At 39.7% G+C, this 19,100-nt stretch overlaps 1 protein-coding gene and 1 non-coding gene across 2 annotated transcripts; one reads left to right on the top strand and one right to left on the bottom strand.

Annotated features, from left to right (window-relative positions):
- Positions 1–12,648: 12,648 nt before the first annotated feature.
- On the top strand, positions 12,649–15,389 carry LOC104596042 (stress response NST1-like protein). Its single transcript, XM_010257028.3, has 2 exons — positions 12,649–12,788; positions 13,370–15,389. Exon 2 carries the CDS (start codon positions 13,713–13,715, stop codon positions 15,012–15,014), a length of 1,302 nt encoding a protein of 433 aa, XP_010255330.1. The 5' UTR covers positions 12,649–12,788; positions 13,370–13,712; the 3' UTR covers positions 15,015–15,389.
- Positions 15,390–18,608: 3,219 nt separating this feature from the next.
- TRNAA-AGC (transfer RNA alanine (anticodon AGC)) lies at positions 18,609–18,681 on the bottom strand. The gene has a single exon. It is a non-coding gene; the product is annotated as a tRNA-Ala (tRNA).
- Positions 18,682–19,100: the final 419 nt, after the last annotated feature.

The following is a 19,100-nucleotide window of genomic DNA, read 5'->3' as shown; positions in this document are numbered from 1 at the left end:
TAATTTAGGCGTGATCCTAAAATTTGGGCTTAAGCCTCAAGTCCGAGTTGAATCTAAGGTTAAGTCCGATTTTTTCAATCCAAGCCTAGCCTACAATGTAATTTGATGCATTTGGGTTGGGTTCGGATTCGGGTTGGTCAATGTATTCAACTATTCATTCTAAAATTATATATAAATGTATTTATGTAAATATAAATACATATATTTATAGATACAATATATATATATACAAATATGTATCTACCTACATATAAATATGTATGAAACATTTACATATATACATATATGTATGTATGAATATATATAATTGGGCTGGGCTAGGACCGGGTTCGGGCTACCTAAAGGCTAGGCCCGAGTCCAGTCCGAGGACTGAAAATCCAAGCCCAGCCTATGTAAAATTCCGGGTTGGGCCAATTTGGACGTAGGCCCAGCCCACCCAATTGGCACCCCTAATGCAGTGTGTCGTGATTCCCATGATAACCACGTGGCTAATTTGGCAGCCACTATTCCTCTTTGCTCCACATTTGTAGGTAACTGATCTCAAATTGGCTATTTCTTTCAATTTCAACAGAATTATTCTCGAATGTGATGCTATGGTTCCTATCCAGTGCTTGTTGGAGAATTCATCCTCTCCTCTTTAGTCAATTCACACTAGTATTGTGGACTGCAGGCAGCTTCACCTCTCTTTTGTTTCAGCCTTCTTAACCATTTTTTTTGGACTGGTCACACACCCTTTTGCATTTCTCATTTGGTTTTATCTAATTTAAACCAAGATTTTGTTGTTGATTGAAAGTTGGTTCATTAACCTTTCAGACTAAAAAAAAGGGGTAGTGTATTTTAAAATTTACGTCAAGATGGGCTATAAATGCAATAAGTACTTTTTCAAAAAGTGCTTAAAAAATAACTTTTTTAACTTATTCAAAAATACATACAAATGTTTATTGGTATGATCCTAACCTAAAATATGCGCTCTTCTTCAATAAGTGCTTAAAAATAAGCGCTCTCAAATGAGGGCCTGTTCTGCTAAACCCCTGTTTTGAATAACAAAATTGGCGAGGAACCGACTTAGTTCCAGTATAGCATGGACTTGGACATGGGAGAATTGGAAGTTGACATGTGTTAAGGGTCCTAATCAGGAACCAAAAAATTAGGCTTTTATGTGTATATACACATCTAATATAAATAATATTTTGTTACACATAATAACTTTTAATATTTTTGCTCCATGTTATAAACCACCATCCCTCATGCTGGCGGGATTTAGACCTTACTAACACTTTGCTATAACTAAGGGTTCATTTGGTTTACATAAATTGAAATTGGAATTAGAATCAGAATGATTTATTTCCATAGTCTGTTTGAGAATGGGAATTGAAATTAATAAAAATGAAATTTCATTAAGAGTCCATTTGATTTGCAATTGGAATCGAAATTCTTCGGAATCGGAATCAAAATGGTCTATTCTCATAATCTGTTTGGTTCATACAGGAATAGAAATTGATGAAGGGTGATTTGGCCCGACCTCCTAATTAGGTGACACGTGTACGTGACTCAGCATATACGACAGCTCGACACAGGCAGACCGGTACGTGGACATGACTCGACGCAGGTGACAGCTCAGCAAGTATCAGCTCGCCACAGAGCGAGCTCGAGTATGCCGATGTCCCAAGCTGCACTCTGAGTTAAGTTCATCCCAATTTGCGAACTAGAACAACAAGTTCGCCCCAGGCCCAAGCAAATGGGCCACCTCGAAGACAACTCACCTCAGGCAGAATCACCTCGGCTGTGGCGAGCTCGAGTATGCCGATGTCCCAAGCTGCACTCTGAGTTAAGTTCATCCCAATTTGCGAACTAGAACAACAAGTTCGCCCCAGGCCCAAGCAAATGGGCCACCTCGAAGACAACTCACCTCAGGCAGAATCACCTCGGCACGTCACCAGTAGCTCGTCACAGGGTAGCTCGCTACGGGGTGGCTCGGCGTTCTACGGGAAGTTTCTCATCTGACAAAGTCGTACCTGTCAGACTGCTCCCGTGTCCCTCGTCTAATGGAGCAGCACCTGCCAGTTCAGAAGGTTGCGCCCCTGTCTCCTACCTGGCGGCGTCGTGCCTACAAGTTGTCTGTCTCCCGGCTGGCGGGACCATACCATGAAATGGTCACTGTAGCCCACCTGATCTCGGCCCTGACAGTAATGGTCAGCCGCTCCAAGGTATGACCTGATAGTGGATCGCCATAGTAGGGATTTGGGATCAACCCCACCGAACCTGTCAAACGCCAATATATAAGCACTTCGACCCCTCAGAGGCAAAGGTATCACATATTCACCACTCTCTAGCTCTCATCTTCTTGCGTAGTCATTCTCTTTCTCAGCTCCCTATCGAGTTCTAACTTAAGCATCGGAGAGTCCCCGCCGGATGTTCAACCCCAGGTCCCTTCGTCCTTCTCGCAGGTATCTCTTGCCCGTCGCCAGTTAGAAGCCTCATCACTTCCAACTAGGAGTGGCCGGATTGTACATCATCAAAAATAAAAATTAGAATCAGTAGGAATGGAATTTCATTCCCAAGGTAGGGGCATGAAATGACCATTCCCTCAAATAGGGAAATGCCATTTCAGCAGAAATAAAAATGGAATTTAGATTCCGCCCAATCAAAAAGTTGGAATCAAAATAGCCCATTCTAATTCTATTCCAGAACCCTATTCCCACGAACCAAGCGGGGCCTAAATTGTTTGTCATTATTTACTTAATTTGATTGTGATTAGAAAATGCATGACAAATAGTGAATTATAAGTAGAGCTGTCAATGGGTTGCATTTAGTTTGGGACAAGTTGTACTACTCCCAAATCGATTATTAATTTGTTCTATATGATAGATCTAAAACGATCCCATTTATTAATCAGGATAATTGGGCCTGGCTCAATTATACTTGATATTTATAATTATCTATGATAATAATAATTTAAATTTTATTTTCGATAATATAATCATAATAAAATGATCATATTGATAAACATAAAATATAAAATAAAATTACAACAATATCAGGAAACCTTTGTGATGAAGGCAGATTTGGCCCTCCAATGATATTGTGACACATGGCACCTCAGAACAACTAGGTGACACCCAGAACAACTTGCCTTAGCCAAGTTGATGGTGTCCCACCTGGCGGCCCTAGCGCGGCCTGGCATAGGCGCGGTCGGGCGGCCTGGCCTTGGCGCGACCTGGCGGCCTGGCCCTGGCGTGAGCTGGCAGCCTAGCACATGCACGACCTGGCAGCCTGGCACAGGCACTGACCTGGCAGCCTGGCCCAGGCGCGACCTGGCAGCCTAACACAGGCACGACCTGGCGGCCTGGCACAGGCACCGACCTGGCGGCCTGACCCAGGCTCGAGCTGGCAGCCTGGCACAGGCACGAGTTAATAGCCTAGCCCAGGCGTGGCCTGGCGACCTGGCCCAGGCGCGACCTGGCGGCCTGGCCCAGGCACGACTTGGCGGCTTGGCACAGGCGCCGACTTGGCGGCATGCGAGACGTGCTCACCGACAAATTCAGCATGCATATCCTAACATTCCCACGATCCTTAGAAGTTGGCCCACGTGTCGAACGATCTGGAGGGTGGTCAACATGCATGGCGGTTATCTCCAGGAGTCTTGAACCACTTAGACGATATCGCAGAAATCTCGGATATGGTGCGTGAAGCCCACGCCAAACAATGCCTATATAAAGGCACCAACCCCAGAGGCGAGCAAGTAAGCAAGTTCTAGCTCTCAGACTTTGTGATTTTTAGCTCGCAGTCTACTATGAGAGTATTGACTTAAGCATCGGAGCGACCTCGCCGGGTTAGCCACCCCGGGTCCTCTGACATTTGGTTCCTTGCAGGTCTCTAAAGAGCAACGAATCTCATCAATTCAGCTTGCCACCTGGTCAGCCCAACACCTCACAGGCAGCTCGGCACTTGGTCACCCCAGCACCTCACAGGCAGCTCGGCATCTGGTCATCCCGGCACCTCACAGGCAGTTCGGCCTAGTCATCTCGGCATCCAGGTCCTCATCCAGCAGCAAAAGTTCTCCACTTCAGCCTCTGAGTCATCGACCACTTGGAAGCAGACCAAATGACGAGGTACTTGGCCAAAAAACTGATACATGACCAAAAATTGATTCATCAATTGGCGCCGTTTGTGGGAAACGATACAAAAAGCTAAGTTCTCATCCTCCGAAAGGCTAAGTCCTCTTCTTCTAGAAAGCTAAGTTCTCACCTTTTAGAAACTGAAAGCTCTCACTTTCTAGTTTCCATTTTTTATGAACTCAAAGACTATGCAGGAAGTTGATGGCTAACAAACTAAGCAGCTCTAACAACTTTATTTCAACTTAGATAAAGCCTCATCAGTCCTCTTCGCGAGGTACTCTCTACAAAGATGAGCTCTTCGTGGCTTCCGCGGGAGTAGGCGACCAACGGACTGCATGGACGCCCCTGCCGATCGAGCCTTCCAAGGCTCCCGTGCGAGCTGGTGACCTAGAGTCAGTAGTGCTGCCCCTGTAAGTTGAGATCCTAGTAGCTTCTTGTAGGAGTCGTATCTCTAACGAGGCTGATGCAGCGCAGTCGTATCTCTAAGGCGCTGACCTAGCGGCCTAGACGCGGCCTAGCGTGGCCTGTCGGCCTAGCCCATATGCGGCCTAGAAGCCTGGCACATGCGCCGACCTGGCGGCCTGGCCCAGGCGTGACCTGGTGGCCTGGCCTAGGCGTGACCTGGTGGCCTGGCCCAGGCGTGACCTGGCGGCCAGGCCTAAGCGCGACCTAGCGGCATGGCACAGGCTCGACCTGGCGGCCTGGCATGAACGCCGACTTAGCGGCCTAGCCCAGGCGCGAACTGGCGAACTGATAAAAGACTTCGGCACCACATAAGACCCAGTCGCCTCTTCGGCATGGGCAAAATCAAAGATCAAGGAGAGTGGACTATGAGTCGCTCCCAGAGCCTAAGGGCTAAAATACCACATAAGACCAGTCGCTCTTCGGCATGGGCAAAATCAAGGAGCGGACTACGAGTCACTCCCAGAGCCTAAGGGCCAAAATACCGAACTAGCGAAGACCTCCTCACCATATAAGACCCAGTCGCCTCTTCGGCATGGGCAAAATCAAGGAGCGGACTGCGAGTCACTCCCAGAGCCTAAGGAATTGAATCGGCACTTACGAGCTCATCAAATTATTCATTCCGGGCCAAAAGGAGAAATCTACTCCCTTCGCCGAGTTACTTTCGGCTCGGGAGTGGGGGGCAAATGATGAGGGCAGATTTGGCCCTCCAATGATATTGTGACACATGGCACCTCAGAACAACTAGGTGACACCCGGAACCACTTTGAAAACAACTTGCCTTAGCCAAGTTGATGGTGTCCCACCTGGCAGCCCAGGCGTGGCCTGGCACAGGCGCGGCCTGGCTCAAGCGCGACCTGGCAGCCTAGCACAGGCACGACCTTGCAGCCTGGCACAGGCACCGACCTGGCGGCCTGGCCCAAGCGCGACCTGGCAGCCTAACACATGCACGACCTGGCGGCTTGGCTCAAGCACCGACTTGGTGGCCTGGCCCAGGCGTGAGGTGGCAGCCTGGCACAGGCATGAGCTGGCAGCCTGACCCAGGCGCGACCTGGCGGCCTAGCCCAGGCGCGACTTGGCAGCCTGGCACAGGCGCCGACCTGGCAACCTGCGAGACGTGCTCACCGACAAATTCGGCATGCATATCCTAACATTCCCACAATCCTTGGAAGTTGGCCCACGTGCCGAACGATCTGGAGGGTGGTCAACGTGCATGGCGATTACCTCCAGGAATCTCGAATCACTTAGACGACCTCGCAGAAATCTCGGATATGGTGCGTGAAGCCCACGTCAAACAATGCCTATATAAAGGCACCAACCCCAGAGGCGAGCAAGTAAGCAAGTTCTAGCTCTCAGACTTTGTGATTTTTAGCTCGCAGTCTACTATGAGAGTACTGACTTAAGCATCAGAGCGACCTCGCCGGGTTAGCCACCCCGGGTCCTCTAACATTTGGTTCCTTGCAAGTTTCTAAAGAGCAACGAAGCTCATCAATTCAGCTCACCACCAAGCAGCTCGACACCCCACAGGTAGCTCAGCATCTGGTTAGCCCGACACCTCACAGGCAATTCGGCCTGGTCAGCTCAGCATCCAAATCCTCATCCAGCAAAAATTCTCTACTCCGGCCTCTGAATCATCGGCCACTTGAAAACAGACCAAATGACGAGGTACTTACCCAAAAAACTGATACATGACCAAAAATTGATTCATCACTTTGCATACTATTAAGTATTAACTAGATCATTCGGGTTTATCAGTTCCGAACCGTATGAACCAGCCCAACTCCATAATTAATTGGGACAAACCATAAAATCAGAACCGACATAATAAGTTCAGTCTGTTTGATTCTATCTGATGTCGGATAGATCCGACCCATTGACATCCCTTATAAGTTATGTGTAAATTAGAAAAATACAAAATACTAAAATGGCTGTTAGAAATCTTAAATAGTTGGGCCACCCTTACTGGATGTGGTGGGCATTTTGATAAATCCACCTGATTTTAACTGTAGCTGAGTTGACATGTATTTAGGAGAATCAGGCATGAATAGACTCTTGGCCACGTGTCAAATCATGAATTTGTGGGGATGTCCATGCAACATTGCTTGTTTCACTTTTCTTGTTGACCCTTTCTTAATTGATTTAGAATTATTCTTTACCAATGTAATGTTCCTTTTAATAAAAACCATTGTTTTAAGGGGGTGTTCGGCTGGCGGTTGCTTTTTGTTTTCAAAAAACAAAACCAAACACCCCTTTAACTGTTTAACTCCATTTACACCTTTTCTAGTTAGCATTGATTGGTTCAACCTTCTGTGTCAACATTTTGAACTATTCTTATCGTTATTACACTTTTGGAAGGGAGTTCCATAATTTGAAGAACTCAAAAGTCATGACGTGTACTTGTACGTATTGACTATTGAGACTAACTCAGCTTAATCCACGGTTCTTAAAGGTTCAATTTTGGCTTCATAGTGTGACATTTTTTTTTTCTGCACCGGACTCTAAATAAAAATCGTCTTTTGCATACCTTGTTGCAAGTATCAATGGATCAGATTTGGTCCAATCCGATTCGGTCCAATATGAAATCATTATAGATGGATAAGGTTCAATTTGATTTAATAAATATTCTAGACCATTTTCGATCAGTCCAATTCAATCTTTAAATCGCTTAATCTGTTTAAATTGGTTTTAATTTAAAGGATAAAATTTTTAAACTACCTTTATGATTTAGCGAATTGATTAAGTGTACCCTTACTGTTTGAAAATTGACTAATGTTATCCCTATTGTGCCTGACAATTGATTAATATTTCCCTTACCATTAACACCCCTTAATTTCCCGTAAACAAAAAGATAAAGAACTATTTTGCCCTTTAGATATGTTTCTCTCTCGACCCTTATTCCTCTCTTCTTTTCCCATCGTTATTGCATTCACGGACAGAGTAACAGAACACACAGGAAATTCGCCGCAGTTTTACTGTGTGTTTTGGGCAGACCAAGCAATGGAGAGCAGCGGCAGATCTGCCGGCTTTCGGAGAGCTTCAACAAGACAAACAGGGGAAATCTGCCACTGCTCAATCTACCACTTGGTCCGACCAAAACGCATAGGAAAAAAAAGAGAAGGGCAGATTCGTTGCTGTTCTCCGCTGGTAGTTGCTGTTGTTGTTGGTGTTTTTAGTGAGCATGTTGCCACAATCTCCATTTCTACAGAAGAAGAAGAAGAAGAAGAAGAAGAAAGGGCATTTCTCATGTATTGTGGTTCTAGTTGATCCGTTGTCAAGCTTTTGTTTTCCGATCTTGATTGAAGCATCGATTCAGGTAAACAAAACACCCTCCTTAGGTCTTCTTAATCTTGCGAACCCTCCTTCTCATGTTGATACATTGATGCAGATGCCAATGCCGGTGCAAGAGATAACCAACCTCGAGCCCCCTCTCTCTCCCTCTCAAGCTGATACCAGAATCGTCTCTCCAAAATGAAAAGGGTATATTTGAACATAAAAGGGTAAATTGGGTATTTTTGAAGTTATAACAATCACGTGATGGCACATGTGAGCAGTTTGTGATGGAACATTAACAGTAAGAGAAATATTAATTAATTGTCAGAAACAGTAGGAGTAGCATTAGTCAATTTTCAAACAGTAAGGGTACACTTAGTCAATTTGCTAAACCATAAGGGTAGTTTAAGATATTTATCCTATTTTAAATTGGCTCCAATCCAAACTGGATCCATTGACACATGTATTTTTCTCTTCTATCAATGGATTGGATATTGGTCCAATCTAACCCATTCCAATATAAATTCATTATAGATGGACTAGGTCCAATCCAATAAATACTTTGGACCATCAAGTCTGGATTGGTCCATTTCAATATGTCTTATTGGTTTATCCAATCCACCCAAATTGATTTTGATTTGGACTATGCCCAATCCAAAACCGGTCCATTGACATCCCTTCTTGCAAGGTGATTCTATAATTGGCCAGTGAACAAGGTATTGATAGGAAATCTTCTTTTTAACGAATTAATTATTTCCTTTTTAGTGGAAAAAAGTTTTTGACAAATTTAGGGGGTGTTCTTTTTCTGGATTTTGAAAGGAGGAAAAGTTGGTCAATGGGATTTTGATTCCCATTGACCAAAAATCCCATGTTCTTTTTTCAAATTTATATGAGGACCAGGGAAAGTTTATTTTCCCAAGCAAGTGATACCCATCTCCTACGTGGGTAAATAACTTTTCCACTTTGAGGGAAGTTGCCAACACTTGAAATGGACAAAAGTGCCCCTTATAATAATGGGTTTTTATGGATAGAATGGTCATTGCCTTATTTACATGGGAAATAAAAGAACATGGGTAAATGCACTTACTCGGGTAAATCTTTCCCGGGAAACAATTACCTAGGTAAGTGCACTTACCTAGGTAAATAACTTACCGAACTGAATAACCATCTTATTGTTTTGCCTTAGTGAAAATATAAACAGCTAATTAAAGTGACTGAACTGAATAACCATCTTATTGTTTTGCCTTTTAATGGATTGTTAGAAGAAACCGGTATGTGCACAAACTGGTTTAAAAAGATGCATATGTTACATTCAGTTTTTTATTTAACTGAATTGGATGTGGGCGAGCTTAACTTAAATAATTTCATATTTATTTTTTAAATTCATAAAAACCACAAAATTCTAAAGAGGTTGGAAAGCAATATGAGGAACCTGATGTGGACAATTGCATTTTAGAATATAGTATAGATCTATTTCTTTGTCACGCTTTCTCACGTTTGATATGCGTGGAATTCCAAAGCTTAGTTTGTCACTTATTGGGAGAAAATGTATGATCCTTTTTTTTTTTAAAAAAAAGGGGAACCTTAGGTTTAATTGTTTAAGAGAGTTCATGAATTCTTATGCTCCTTTTAATTCCTTTTTTTTTTCAGTAAGAATAAACAAATATCAATTCCCTGTTTAAAAGGAGCGAAGTAACCCTAGGGTTTAAAATGGTATTATCAAAGGAAAGGTGAAATGAGTGTGATAGATCCCCTACCCACAATAATAGGGGCATAAATATATTAAATTCGAACCCAATTAAAAAATTTGATATCCGAATTCAATTTGATATATGATGGATATTGAAAATTAATATTTAAATTTGAATTTGATTTGATTCCAATTCGATCAATTAATTATTTTATATAATTAATAAATATATAAATTATTTATTTAATTTAACTATTATATATATAAATTATATAAAGCATTTAAATATTTTATATGTTATATATAAGAATTAAATAATCGGTCAAATTCAGATATTTATCGAATCGAATGAAATCATATCTGAATTCGAATCCGATTATCTAACCAGTATGAATAAGATATCTGAATTCAACTAATTACAATATCAAATTATCCAAATTTGATTTGATTATATTAAATCTCAAATTCAAAATCGGATTTTCAAATACCATTACCATTAACACCCCTACACAACAACCCTAGTCACACATCACTACAGCACTTTTAGAACATCTCACTTATTTACATATTACCATTCTTCCAAAAGCCTGGGAAAAGAAAAATCAATAAGTCAAGCCCTGGTAAATGAATCTCTTAACAATTTAGACATTGATCATCAGTATTTAATGCCATTACCCATGTTGGTCCAAGCTAGATATCTGATGTTTTGTAGGGGGTAGACTGAATGCGGTTTAACTTTTGACTTTTTCTTTTTCTTTTGATCAACATCTGTACATGAAAAAAATGAATTGTTAAAGCGACTAGTTTATATTGACCAGGATTTCTCTACTTGCAAATTGAATAAGTTCTCTTTAAGCCACATGTTCTTGAGGCGATTTTTTAAAAAAAGAAAACAAAAAATCTAGGCCAGAGTGTGCAAAAGGAAGAATTCTATCTTCTTTTGCTCCATGATGATAATAGATCATTAGTTGAAACCAGGTTACGTATGAGAGAGAAGCTTTTTACAGGGATGAATCGAGTTATACATCAGCCAATCGTTGAGGAACATTGGATCATGGAGGTTGTTCCATATTTTTTTTTGAACTTATCATACTGTTTTTGAATCCTAATCTGTTTCTATGCAAGCTTTTAAGACCCATACCCAGAAACAGTTATTACAAGTCATAGGGCTAGCATAGGTCTGAATTCAAATTCGAATCTAATATGTGGCTCAAGTGAAAAGCTTATTGCTTTGTCTTTTTATGGACACATTTTTAATATGTTGTGGGCTCTTTATGACTGAAGCTGAAGTTTGATAGATAACTATCTCCTTTCATATTTATTATTTAATTTATAAAAGGACAAAGCAATAAGTTGTTCAGTGCAGAAACTTCAGCCAAACAGAACCTTTTCAATCTGAATATTGATTGCATCTTTAATAAAGAGCCTTGGATTCAAATCCCTCAAAAGTTAATTTTTAGGGTATATAACAGATTGTTACCTTGCACTTTTGGGGTAGTGGCAATTACCTCCTGAAATTTTAGATTTCGACAAAGACCCCTTTTGAAAAAAATTCTCATGTGGTTGTTTAATTTTTTTTAAATCTCTAAATTACCCTTTCCAATGCTTTTTAGTGTTTTCCTTTCAATTTCCATTTGTTACTGGTTCAATTAATTGCATATTGTGTTTGTTGCAAATCTAAGTTTTCATAAAAGTTTCTTGATTTTTTTTATTGTAATTTTCATTTTATAGAAGTTTCTTGGGAGGATATTTTGGTAAATTAACTTCTTCTCTCACTCAACTTGACGGAGATTCGATGGAGAGGGGGTCTTTGTTGCAAATGAAAGTTTAGGGAGTAATTGCCACTACACCTAACGAACAGGATAATAATCTGTAATTTATCCTTATTTTTAAATCATTTTATTTATGATATACAATATCAAAATCATTTTTAGTTGACTTTATTAGTATTGTTTTTTTAGTTTATTTTTTTGAAGGGTATGTAATGTCTGAATGGGATCCAAATCCGATATTAAAGTCTTAACCCAGCAGATAAGATTAGGTTTCAATTGCCAATCGAAATAATAAAAGCTGAATTCGGATCTAGGCATACCCAGTTGGAATCCGATCCGTTTGCAGCCCTAAACTAAGCACCCTAATTTTGCTACGTATTGTACAGACAGAATTCTCTTACAGGACGGATTCAGCAAATATCAAGTAAAATTAGCTCGTACAAGGGTGGACGAACGTCTATAATTAGTTTGGAGAAAAGATGCATGGTTCATGTTTGACTGACCTGAACCCAGAATCTGGCTGGATTGGATGATTGGGTAATTGGGTTTCCTTAAAAAAAAAAAAAAAAAAGAAAAAACCTAAAATGATTAGTTGCAATCCAACTTCCCATGCTGATCAGTTAGTTATTACTTATTAGCCATGAATGCCCTTTCCTCTGTTTGTGGGACTGTCGGTATAAGTAACCCAAATTCATATCTTCTCCAGCTGTTAAAATTGGATGAGTCACAAACCAAAACTTTGAGCCAATCAACTGAGGTAAGGTTAGATGGTTCCAACCAATTGGACCTTTGAATCTCTTTGCCATGTATTTATTTACGATTAAAGTGGGGGCACTTTGATTGGAAAATTGAGGACTATTGGATGTGATATTGTTGGTATGCATTCACTGTACATGCAAATGCAAGCTGGACTAGAAAAAGAGGAGGAGAGAATTAAAAAACAAGCAAAATAGAACAAGCCAAAGCCCAGAGGGGGTGAGTTTTGGTAGCTTGAGATGTGAAAAGGTAAAAGAGGAGAGATAAAAAAGAGAGATTCCTAATTCCTAATCCTGTGGATTGCAATCTTTCTTCCTCAACCAATTAGGGAGTGTTTGGTGAGTAAGGCACCGAAAAGGGTGGGGGATGTGTGTATATCCACTTTCAAAGCTCTATTGACTGCACACAGAAAAAGCTATTTAAATCTCTACCAAGAAAGAAATAACTCAATAAACATTTAAATGGGGTTACAGATATATCTACTACTACCACTACGGCACTACCAGCCCAGCTTGTTGAAAAGGATAGATATCTCCTTAGCTTCCTGCCACACCGGCCACTCACTCATTCGGTACACACGGAAACACCATAAAGGAAATGCCTTTTCTTTTCCTTTATTATATATGAGAGAGAGGAAAAAAAGACAGAGAGAGCTTCAGAGTATGGGCTGAGAGAAAGGAAAGGAATCTCTTGTGTAAATCTTCTATCATCAGAAATGAGGTGAGCAGTTTGTATTCAGACCATCAATCAGTAAATTAAAATGGAAAAAAAACCCAGTGTTCTGTTCTTTTGTTTTTGTTTTTTTTTTTTTTTGTTTTATGTCTCCATGTTCATCAGGTCTGATGTTTTTCCCTACTTTTTTAGTAGAGCTGATTTAATATGTGTTTCAGATCTTCACGCAGTTATTGGGTTATCCTAAAGCTTCTGCTTCTTCTCTTCTTTTTGTTTCGTCTTCGTTTGAAAAATCATGGTTTTAAGTGTTAACAGATTGGTCTTCTTTTTTTTTTTTTTTCTTTATTTCATTTTTTCTCGATCAGACTGTAGAATTAAAGTTATGGGTGGTGAACATGCTAATTGTATTGTGTATTCCTCATTAACGATTGACGATGTTGCATATAGATATGGCGAAACTGCTGGTTGATGTCTTATTCATTTCTTTCTTCGTTAGAATTAATTTTCCCTTTATATTATTATTCTACTTCTGTTAGAGGAGGAAAGGTGATCTTTTAGCAATTCTGTTCTGATTATAGATCAGTATTTTCGTTTTCTGATCAAGCTTTGGTTGTTTTTCAATATGGTAGATGGAACTAAGAAAATTGATGAAGATGCCAAAGTTAGTAGTCTCATTGCTTCGTTCATAGATTTAATATTTAGGGAGAGGTGTCCCTCTTGGAAGCTCTGGTTCGGTTTTCTTTTACCAATGAGATTTAATAAGGTAAAGTGGTATTTGTTTGATACAACGGCTTTCTAGTTTCAAGCAACCCTTAGGAGCACCAACCATAGGTATACCTAGCTATCTCTGTTAAGAGTCCCTGGAGGTTGAATCCATCATGTAGCTGTATTTCAAGATGTTCTCAGTGGTCGCTCATATATAATTCCAAGTTAGTGAAACTAAAGCGTTGGTAATACTAGCTCTCTTTTAAAATGGGTCAGAGAGAGAAACTTCAGCAACAATGGGAATTCAGGAGGAGAGGTAGCCAGTTTGATTCTTCGGACAATGAAGCCGTGTCAAATTCTAGTGATGAGCCACTTATCAAGAAGCATAGATTGATTTCTGATTGGATTCCACCCAAAATCAATGAAGTAGGCAGTTTTAGTGGATTTCAGCCAAAGGGAAGATATACTTCTGGTACAGCTATTCATTTTAAATCTGAGAAAGCTAATAAAATGAGGACTGGGTCTAGCAAGAAAGGAGATGACCCAGTATACAGGGAGGCTAAGGGAAGACCCTCCTACGAGGAAGATGATTGCAAGAACAACTGTGATGTGCAAGATGATGCCACACTGAATGATACTCGCATCTTAATGAAGTCCATATTGGAGGAGCTGAAGGTTGCCAGAGAGAATTTGTTTGTATGGATGAGAGAAGAGATGCACAAAGTCATGGTTGATGATGACGATGCTCCAGTGCCAAATGCCAGAGCAGGGAATCATCAACAGGAGATGATCAAGGAGCAATCTCTGAAAAGCTTTGAGTCAGAATCAGATGTCCAGTATTACAGTGGGAAAGCTTTGATGGGTTCTGTAAAGCGAAAAAGAACTGTCAAACCTCATAAAGGACATCAGGTCCCTGAAGATCAAGACTTCCACAAAGCCATTGGATCTGTTGATGCAATCAAGACAAAAAGAGAAAGGTTTACATCATCTGCTGAAGGGATCTTGATATTGTCTGGTTCTTCTGATCAGGATGGTTACAAGAATTCGGCTCTAGAACATGCTATGCCTGAGACATGTGTTGAAAATCAGAGGTTTGAATCTTCTTCATGTAACTATTCTCAACCAAGAGTGATTGGGGATAAAATTGCTACAAATACTGGAAATGCTAGTGAAACACCACTCAATTCAAGCATGCAGCCTAGAGGTTTATTGGGATTCCAGCAAGAAGATTTTGGACATTTTGTTCATATAGATTCTCAAGATTTTGGTTACATTGACCAAAACAAGTTAAATCTGGCTTCAAGATTTGGAGCTGGGTTTCCTATTCCACTTCATCATGATCTAGATGGAGCTTTCAAGACAGACGCTCAACCCATGCAAACTCCATCTCATGTTCACAACGACATATCAGATATGAGCATGAATGGAGGAAGTATGAGAAACCATGGTGTATCAGGACTTTGCATGCATAACAATCTTCGCAGTCATTTGAACTGTGATGCTGATGCTGATGCATTGACTCAAGGCTATCTGGTCCCCAGATCTCAAAGAGAGTTTGGTTATACATGAAGTAGAGTGCTAGAAGTCAATTTCTAGTTATTGATCCTACAGGACTTACTCCCTTCTACAATTAGATTACAAAAAGAGCTCCTCTTCATTATTGTGGCGTATGGCCAATTTCAAAGAAGGGATGGTAAAGAACAAGAACATTATTGCATTGTCTAATGACAGGATCAATATCTTGGGATTGGGAGTAGACTCTCATTTTGTGAAAGGTATTGGGGATGAATGGTTTGATCTACTTTTCATGTTAAATGTCTTTCCCTTCTACTTATTTTCTCACTCATGGACTGTAAAGTATCTTTTGTGATTCACTGAAACAACCACCTTTTGTATTCTTTAAGATTCTTGTTTCTTTATAGCTTTTGGCCCTCTTCCATTTACCATTATTGAGTATCATTCTTGTTTATAGTCATTCCCAATGGTACAAAAGTATTGGAACTTAAGTACCAACCTTAAATTAATGTCATTCAACCAAACAAAAAAACTTAAATTAATTTTACTAGCTAGATGAGTATTTCATTTCAATCTTTGCTATATGCTTCTATCATCTCCTTTGAATCTTATCATGGGTCGCATGCTGTAAAGTTTCTGGAGGAAGCAACTATAATTTGGTTTAATAGGGAGGAAATCAACTTAGGCTTTGTGTCATTTAACAGTTTACATATTGGAGGGCTATTTGTGTTTATACGTGGATAGTCAGCCACTTGTATGGCATCTACTTTTTGTTGTTGAGTGTCTGAAGCTAAATCCACAAGCTTTGGATCTGCTGTTAATGGGTTACAAACTTTGTTATGCCTTATCCTTCATCCACTCGGCAAAACATTTTCATCGTACATCAGGACTCGGTTCTGTTTCTGATACGACTTTAACCATTTAGGGAAATATTATCTCTATTCCTATTTGCAGTTCCAATGTACAAAAGCCTCCCATATTCATTGGGAGGTTAAAGCGTGCAAGCAGATGCTTCAGCTAATTGAGTTGCAGAGCAATATCATTTTTTTTTTAGAAAAGGTAAAGTCCATTCTATTTAATGACCCTTGTATCTTTTTCTGAGTGCCAACAGTCACTCTCTTTCCCTTTTTGCCATTGAAATATAGGAAAATGTTAATATCTCTTTCCTTACTTTCTTTCATCCTCACTTTCTTATGGCTCTGTATTTGCATGATAAACTGCCTGAAAATCTGTACTTTGATAGCAATTTGCAATTAGAATAGCTTTTTATCATTGTCAGAATATGCAGCTTTGTAGCTAACTTGTCAAGTGTCACCTTTGCATTTAATGTTCTCACAGATCCTCCACCTCCACTGAGTTAGAACTGACTGTTGATACCAACTATCTTGTTTAGACATAACAGATCTGAGTTCCTGTTGAAGTGACAGGAAGAGAGAAATCCATACATTATAATCACATGACTCTCTTCTCTTGACTAGTTTTGCTTTGGCATATGATGCCATGTATTCAATCCAGTTGTAGAAAAGAGATCGTTCCCTGCTCCTATCTTTGATCTGAAAAATAGAAGTTTCAAAATTCAATGGTTGCCTATCTGGATGAACCCTCTAATACTGTATTACAAACATCCACCACCTTTGTGGTCCATCTCTTATTAGCTGCAAGATTAGAAATTTCAATTCAACTAAATCTTGATTAATAAGATTAACAGTGTCAAATCAACTAAATACTGATTCTAATTTTGTGTCAGTAGATTGGTTCATGAATCCATATATCCACCAAAATATAAATCTGTATGTTTGAAATTCGACCCTCTCTTGATTCATGGCTACCTATAGATTATTGTAGATGTAATGTGCTTTGAGAATCCATTATGAGGGTGCTGACCAATATTAATATTTTTATTTTTTTCTTGTTTCAAGAAAATGTAACGTCAGAAAAAGAAAAATAGGGAAAATATATGATACTGGAAATGCATGGTACCAGAAGAGCTTTGACCAATCAAATCAACCCTGTGAATTGTCATGAATACAACCTGGTTGGTCGCCTCTTTTATGATACCAGTCGATTGGTTGTAAGTTTTTCCGATATCATGTCTTTCTGGTATCATAGTCGAATAGACATTCTTGGATGCATGTTTTTCCAAAATAAAGGAAAATCATTTTTAGTTTAATTCAGGAAAACACCCCGTCTCTCTGAAACAAAGAGATGGATATTTCTTAAAAAGTTTTCATATCCAAGCAGCAGCTGACATGGGCTACTATTTTGTGGAGTTCGGACTGCTTACAGAGCACACCTGACACCGACCTCACAACATGTTTCAGCCATGCATTGGGAATATCTTCTTATGAATAAAAATTTATAAACATGTTCTAGATGCATGGCTGGAATATGCTGTGAGATTGATGTGAAACGCACTCTGTGAGGAGAAATGCCACGTTACCATAAGAGTGGGGTAAAATAGTAATTGCCCCTTATTTTCTTTTGACCAAAAAATGGACATAAGCGTGAATGGGTCAACGTGTCAGACCCAAAAACACTCTAAACAGCATAGATTGTTGGTCCCCAACAGCCATAACTTATCCCCAAAATATCTTATACACATCTTACAAGTCCTAGTCACTGCTTTAAAGCTCCCATAGATCGTACCAACCCACATTAAATGGACTAGGGTTCAAAACATAAATAAAAAAATAAAAATAAGAAAGGTGAACAGTGAATTGATATTCATTCCATCAGAAACTCTATCCAAATATGACATGCTTTATGAGACATAAAATTAAGCCACAACAGGAGGTCGTGTTTTTGAATTCAGAAATATAAAAATACATTTTTAGTTTCCGTTATGAAAAAAGAATATTACACAATCAGAAAAGGAGATTTTATTTAATTTTTTTTTTCAAATGAACAATGAGACCCACATTCCTGAAATCATCAAAAAAAAAAAAAGGAAAGAATACAAATTCAACGTTGGAGAATCCGTGATAAAGACTAGCACTTGGGTCCAAAAACTTCTACCTGAAAATAAATAAATAAATAAAGTCGTAGTGGTGAAACAATTAAGTGGAGGGAGCAAAACAGTAGTGGGCCGGGGTAGTTGAAACCCATAACCCGATAAATTTGATGCACAGCCATAAAAGTCAATTCAACAGTGGTTCACTCTTCACAGCATCAAATCCACTCTCATCAATTGGCATTAGATTAGGGCTGGCACAAATGTTATGTGGGAAGCACTTGTTTGTTTGTTTGTATGACTGAAACGATCTGAATGGAGTTGGATAACTTTGGTTGTTGGCCCCAAACAGTCTGTGCTGTTTAAAGAATTTATGAGTTGGGCGGCTTCATTTATTCACGCCCATGTCTTTCTTTTTGGTTAAAATAAAATAGGAGCCAATTACTAATTTACCCATTCTCAGTATGAAACTGATGCCCACAATAAACTAGGATCTGCCATCTATGAGATGTGTGGTATCAGATCATGTTGGTCGGTTGTCAGATAATCCGGACTGATCTGAATGACATAGAAGAAAAAGGATGAAAGCTCTAACTGGGCCGGGCCCACCTACTTGGGCATCTCTCCTTGTTAGCTGGCGAGATAGCGATGGCGTCCTTAACTTTTTATTCCAACTTAGTAAATATAAAAATTAAAATTGGAGATGCGGGGTATCGATCCCCGTACCTCTCGCATGCTAAGCGAGCGCTCTACCATCTGAGCTACATCCCCATTGCGTTATATAATTCGACGTTATTATATAAGTATTTCTAAATAATTTTTTTTCCTGATATGGTAAAATGTCGAGTTGAGTGGCCCAAATCGAGTATGATCGAAGATGTAACGATGGATGATATTCCATTCTCTCTCATGAGAATGGGAAGGGCGTATATCCCAATTCCATCTCTTTTATCTCCCATAAAACATAAGAGTGTAGACTCGGCAAAAAGGTTGACCCAACCCAATCCGAAAAAACAAGGTTAGGGTCTGATATTTAGCTACCCGAAAGTGAAAATGACCCAACCCGAAAAAACTGGGTTGGGTCATGAGTTAACCCACTGACCTGATTGTCAAGTCTAATTGGAATTATTTATGCATTGTTAGAAGTTTTCACTCTTTAATTTTTTCTATTTAGCTTTTACTTTTTATTG

The sequence above is a fragment of the Nelumbo nucifera genome, chromosome 1, assembly GCF_055504915.1.
Source record: "Nelumbo nucifera cultivar China Antique chromosome 1, China Antique-T2T, whole genome shotgun sequence".
Lineage (NCBI taxonomy): Eukaryota > Viridiplantae > Streptophyta > Magnoliopsida > Proteales > Nelumbonaceae > Nelumbo > Nelumbo nucifera.
This window is presented reverse-complemented; position numbering and strand designations above follow the sequence as displayed.